General features: G+C 43.3%; 1 protein-coding gene across 1 annotated transcript in view; it reads right to left on the bottom strand.

Annotated features, from left to right (window-relative positions):
• Positions 1 to 3,171: 3,171 nt before the first annotated feature.
• Positions 3,172 to 6,547, bottom strand: part of LMBR1L (limb development membrane protein 1 like) — a 41,625-nt gene continuing 38,249 nt past the window's right edge. The window contains exon 17 of the mRNA XM_060763918.2: positions 3,172 to 5,558. Within this exon, the coding sequence (XP_060619901.1) occupies positions 5,500 to 5,558 (59 nt within the window). The 3' untranslated portion in view covers positions 3,172 to 5,499. The remainder of the gene's footprint in view (positions 5,559 to 6,547) is intronic.

Below are 6,547 nucleotides of genomic sequence, written 5' to 3'. Positions count from 1 at the left end.
GCCGCATCCCCGTCCCGTCTCCACACCTGGAAGGGCTCCTCGCGGCTCTCGCGCGCCCTCTGCTGGGCAAGCTGCGCCAATGGAGGCCTGACTACCTGCCCTCTTTGGACCTCCTCATCACACTAGAGCAGTGGTTCTCAACATGTAGGTCTCCAGTGGTTTTTGGCCTTCAACTCCCAGAAATCTTAACAGCTGGTAAACTAGCTGGGATTTCTGGGAGTTGTAGGCCAAAAACATCTGGGGACCCCAGGTTGAGAACCACTGCACTAGAAAATGAATCCACTGTAAATCCTCTTGCTGCCCCCTCCAGAATTCTGGAGTTTGTACTTTAGAAAGGAGCCTTTAACAGCTTCACTAAACTACAAACCTCAGAATTCTGAAGGAAACAGAAACTGGATTTCAAGTGGATTCATTCTCTAGTATGAGGAGGTCCCCATGGGTGCCAGTGTTGAATGTATTGTCCAAGGTTTTCATGGCCAGAATCACTGGGCTGTTGTAGGTTTTTCAGGCTGTATGGTCATGTTCCAGAAGCATTCTCTCCTGATGTTTCGCCTGCATCCTCAGAGATTGTGAGGTCTCACAACCAAAAAACCTACAACAACCTGGTGCTAGTGTTCATTGGTAGAGGAGGAAAGGCCAACTCACAAGATGATTTCATAGCATTAAGCCATGGAACCTGAATTCAATTACAGTGATCCTCAACCTGTGGGTCCCCAGGTGTTGTGGCCTTCAACTCCCAGAAATCCTAACAGCCAGTAATATGGCTGAGAATTCTGGGAGTTATAGGTCAAAGCACCTGGGGACCCACAGGTTGAGAAACACTGAATTAGATGTAATGCCACCTCTTCAAGTTCCATGACTCAGTACTATGAAATTATCTTGCAAGTTGGTCTTTGCCTCCTCTGCCAAAGAACACTGGCACCACAACAAACTACAGCTCCTAGGATCCGGTAGCCTTAAGCCATTGCAGAAAAAGCAGTGTCACATAGTAATTCTATAGTGTAGATCAGGCATGGGCAAACTTGGGCCCTCTGGGAGTTTTGGACTTCAACTCCCACCATTCCTAACAGCCTCAGGCCCTTTCCTTTCCCCTCTCAGCAGCTTCAGCTGGAAAGACCTACACACACACACACACACACACACATACACACACACAGTGCCAACTGGCCATGTTAACTTGGGTTATGGACACAGCACCCCTATGAAAGTGAAAAGAAGTGAATAAAAATATTTGAGTTTTTTTTAGTCGAGATGTTTTTCTAAGAATTTCTAGGTCCTGCAGTACCATGGTCAACATCCGCTACAAGCTGACCCTTACATCGCACTGGCGGACCTACAGATTCCTAGACAGATCATTTTTAATTAAATCTGTGAATAATCCACAATATTCCAACCTGCAATTATGCAGCGTCAGCTGTACAATGTTGCTATGCACATGACATTATGATGAACTTAATGACAGGGGCTACCTGTAACTTCCATTCATCCCTATGACATATTAAATGTGTGACAGATGAAGGCTTGCTTTGTGCCCTCCTCTAATGCAGTGCATGGCTGGCCCAAGGCATTCCTATGCTTGAGGCAAAGACCAAAATGGCAGCCTCTTCTTCCATTCCATGTACAGGAGCTGACTGGACTGTCCATTGACTGGACTGGCTTTTGTAATTGTATGATCTGTATTTTAATGTATTTTTGTATTGATGTATTATGATGCTATTGTTTATTCTATGTGTGTATGATTTTCTGCTGTTAGCCGGCCTGAGTCCCTGTTCAGAGGTCGAGAAGACCGAGTTATAAAAGCTCTAAATAAATAAACAAATAATGGAATTTTCTTCTATACTGTTGAGAGAATTCTCTTCACTGCACCAGGATAGCTTGAAAGCTGTAGGCCTGCAGGCATTCAGCTCTCGTAAGAATGAAGCCTTAACACTGGCTTCCCAACACATTGCTTACTATATTAGTACCAGACTTTTCTATTCTTCTGTTAATGTGATTTGGGTCTCTCTCCCCATGCTTTGATGCAGTCTCCATGTCTGCTGCCCGAGACAGCCATCATACACCTGCAACAGTTAATGTTCTTTAATGACTTCTTTTCCAGAGTCACCTCCTAATTGCTCATACAAGGATTCAAAACGTCATCAGGGTTGATAGCAGCACCGCACTCTTATGACACAAGGTGTGGTAAAAATCCAGACAATGGCAACAGAAGTAATACCTGTTATCAAGGGAGAAATGGGCGAGATGTTTTCAGAACAGAGGGGGTCGCTGTGCTTACCAAGAGTACACATGCCTTGCACAGTGTCAAAGCAGCTATGAAGGAATTCTTTCAACCCTGGGATACTGGAGATCACATGAAATGCATACTTTGTGGAATAAGCCTGGTTTCAGGTTGGCTGTTATTGCAAGTTTGTGCACACTTTTTTTATTTCAAGCTTTTCACATCCAAGGTCCAAATTTATTTTACTCCAGTGTATGCCCATCATAAAAGTGATCTCCAATATATGCCCATTTTAAAAGCGAACTCCAGTGTATGCCTCTCTGAAAAGTGAACTCCAGTGTATGTCCATCTGAAAAGCAAACTCCAGTGTATGCCCATCTGAAAAGTGAACTCAATCAAGAACTTCCTCTAATGTCTAGTCAAAATCTACCTGCCTGTAACTTAAAACCATTGGAGGTCCAACCCAAAGCTGCCTCACCCCTGCAACAGCCCTTCATGTATGAGAGTGGGGGCACGGTCCACATGCTGATCCCAACTTAACTGAAGACTGGCAACCAAGGCGTGAATGGATGCATTCCTACTTACTCGTAACAGGCTAGCTCCCAGAAACTGTTAACCTTGCAGTAAACAACTACAACTGAAAAGATGGAAATACTGAAATCTAGCAGTATGAAGAGATGAAGAAAACCACCTAAGTGTATCATTTGGCTTAAGTGTTTGGGTTCAAGTCAGTGTTTATTGTTAGCTCATCTGTGTGTAGCACAACTGCAAAGTCCAGAATGCCCATCTAGATTAGAAATGCTTTACCTTCACAGTAAACAATGGTCATATTTAAATAAAATGAGCTAGAATGGCCCCAAATGTGATTGAAAATGCATAGTATGCAAGGTCACACTGAGTTTCTTGCATTGTCTACTAGTACGCTTCTTTTCCCAGTCAGCAACCAGAGAATATAAAAACACCAGGCAATTTATTGCTTACATGGCTAAAAGTCCGTAAAATAGTACAGTACTGAGACCAAAAAGCCACGGGGTTGGGAGTGGGAAGGCAAAGGTTACACATCTTCATTTAGGTTGGTCCATTCAGCCTGCAATTCCATTATATATGTAGCTGCAATAGAATTAACTAACTAATCAATATTCAGCTCCCTGTATATGTCTGGGTTGGGTTTAGAATGTAGGATTTTCTTCAGTCCCAACCTTAAGAGATTATAGGGACTAGATCACATTGCAGCTCCTAATTCTCCACCTATGAGGCAACCACACATCAACATCCAAGCAGGGAAGTTCTGTCACAAGCACAGTGGAGGAAACAGGCAGGAACAACTCCAAACATTAGACTCAAAGTTGTGAGGAACAACCATCCCAGGCATGCAATCACCATTCTGATATCTGTCCCCATACCTTCACCCAATTTGGGTCTTTTACCTAAATACCATCCCTAAAGAAACCAGAGAAGGAATTAAAATGGAGGGTTGAACAGCTTCATGTTCCACTTGTTCAAGACTGGATGAAAGTGGCCTACATAGACTAAACAGCCCATGCCACCATCCATGGATTCTGAAACACTCAAGGCATGCATTAATATTGAAGCCACTGGCATGGAGTTAAGATGCCAACAACAGAAAGCAATCTGTTTGCCGCCTTTGAAGGGAGAGCAATGGAAGTGGTAAAAAGTCTATGAGTAATGAACTAAGGGGAAGTTGTTTCCTCTTGAACTGCTCTTCCATACTTCCATTTCATCGCACACCTAAGCCTTTTCACTTTTTCACCCTCTGCCTCAACACCAAGCAAACTCATACTCTAAGCCAGGCATGGGCAAACTTCGGCCCTTCAGGCATTTTGGACTTCAACTCCCACAATACCCAACAGCCTACCAGCTGTTAGGAATTGTAGGAGTTGTAGTCCAAAATGCATGGAGGGCCAATGTTTGCTCATGCCTGCTCTAAACCCCTGTCCTCTTCTATGCCCTGCATGCAATAATGGGATTGCTCTTAAACCTGGGTGACCTTAGATCGAGGAAAGGCAACCAGTGGTTCTCTTAGTATCACTGCCAAGGGTCGGGAGTGGTGGAAGTACAACCCTCCATTTTCATTCTTCTTGATTTGTATGGTGAAGTAACAGGCAGAACATCTCAGTGTAGTGAGAATCAGAACAGCTTCATGTAAGTAGAGCATTAATGACAATACATTAATGAAAAGCTTGACAGACTTGCTATGAAATCCATCTCTGTGGAGAATTTGTTCCCACCAGCATTATGGACAACAGGAGAAAGCATGGGAGCTGTTTTGATCTTCTAGGGAGCTTCTCTAAGTCCAAAATGGGCCAGGAATGAAGGGAAGGCATTGGTGGCTAGTTTTCCATTCTGCCAGGCAGAAAGGGCTGCATCCCTAACTGCTGGGCAGGGGGAAACCCAAGAAGGCAAAGCTGATTTACAGTTACCCAGAATACTGGAGCATTTCTTGGATGCCCGCCGTGGTGGAAGAATTAAGCATAAACAACAACACATATTACTAAACAAAACAAAACAGATATAACATATATACAAAGGGCAGCCGAATGGAAAGTCAGGGCAGCATGGCCCCAGTAGCGCCAGCTTGTATTGCACTTGAGTGAGGTATGTAAACATGGAACAAAGTTCAAACTGCTACTCAGAACTGGCTCAAAACTCAAACCAGGCTGGTTTGGGCCACAGGATTTAGCAAGAGAAAGGAGGCCTATGAAGACACAAGGCTTAATACAATGTCAAATGTAAACACGGGGGAAGCAAGAGCTGTGAAATGCAGGCTCCTCTGCCAGGACTATGGAAGGACACCAGGCACTTTCACCAACAGCCTGCACCTTTGCTTTGCTTCCAGTATCACTCTTCTGGATTGTCCAATTCCTCTTTCTCCAACATCTAGTACTTCCACCTTGGTTCTGCAGTCTCCACTGCAAGGTGCTCCTTCAGCGGATAGACAAGGAGGCCTTAAGGAAGCGAGTGAGCTATTCAGAACACGTTGAGCCAATTGCTATCTCGTTTTCCTTCTCCTCCTCAGGCTTCTGAATTGCAGAGACACAAAAACCAAGCCGCCAAAGACTTCACTTTCCCATCCTTCGGTTTGGTCAAATCACTGGTCAAAAGGAGGGTGCAGCAAGGAAAGGTGTCCTGCCCTCTTCTGCTGCAATCTGATGGCTCAGAACAGGAGAAGCACAATCATGGTGGTCAAAGTAAGGATACCCCTGTGACAGGAGGCAAGCATGGCTGCCAGGTCACATCTCATCCAGGGATCAAGACCAATTCTAGCTGAGCTTACTTGGGAGGTGTGACCGGGTCACAGGGAGAGGCAGCTTGTGGAGCCCTGGGAGGAAGAAGAGAGGGAGGAACAAGGAGATGCATTAGACACCAATGCTGGCAGCTTTTCATCTTGCTACCCAGACAAGTAGACACTAAGGAGCTGCTTTAAATTTCCTTTTCCTATTTCATTGTTTTGTTATTAAGTGTTTTTTTAAAATATATTATTAGGTTTTTGATTGATTATCTTTAGGAACCACTTTGGGTCCAGAAATAAAATGATATATATATCAGCGTGTGGCATTCTTAATGTGTTGCAGATGTACCACCAATAAAAAAAATCATGAGGAAGATAAAAAGCAACAGACTAGATGGATGTAGACACATTCCTGACATATAAGGTGGCAATTAAAATTGTTTGGGCTATGAACTGGTAAATCGTGGTGGAAGGGCCGTAATATTCCAAGTATGACATTCTCAGCGATCCACGGCTCACCCGCCACGTATAGTCAGCCCTAAAATACAGGACTAATGGGACAATTCTCCTCTTCTTCTAGCTATGGTTTACTCAATTCATTGTTGACTAACCAGTATGGAAGACACCATTAAAAAGTAATTTGCTATGTAACTTGCTACAATTAAAGCCTTGTTGAGTTACCCATTGGCAGGAAGAAAATAGAACTTTAAAAGAAACAGTTTGTAATATTAAAAGTGTCAAATTCATTTTCACCAAGGGTCACATGAGTCTTATGGTTGCCTTCAAAAAGGCCATTCGTAATTATAAGACTGTATAAATGTACCACATAGACTCGAGTATAAGCTGACCCGAGTATAAGCTGAGAATTTTACCACAAAAAAACTGGGAAAATGTATTGACTTGAGTATAAGCCGAGGGTGGGAAATGCAGCAGCTAGTGATACATTTCAAAATAAAAATAGATACCAATAAAATTACATTAATTGAGGCATCAGTAGGTTAAATGTTTTTGGATATTTACATAAGACTGTAATTTAAGATAAGACTGCCCAACTCCGATTAAACCATTAGTCTAACCTT

The sequence above is a fragment of the Anolis sagrei genome, chromosome 2 (genome assembly GCF_037176765.1).
Source record: "Anolis sagrei isolate rAnoSag1 chromosome 2, rAnoSag1.mat, whole genome shotgun sequence".
Lineage (NCBI taxonomy): Eukaryota > Metazoa > Chordata > Lepidosauria > Squamata > Dactyloidae > Anolis > Anolis sagrei.
This window is presented reverse-complemented; position numbering and strand designations above follow the sequence as displayed.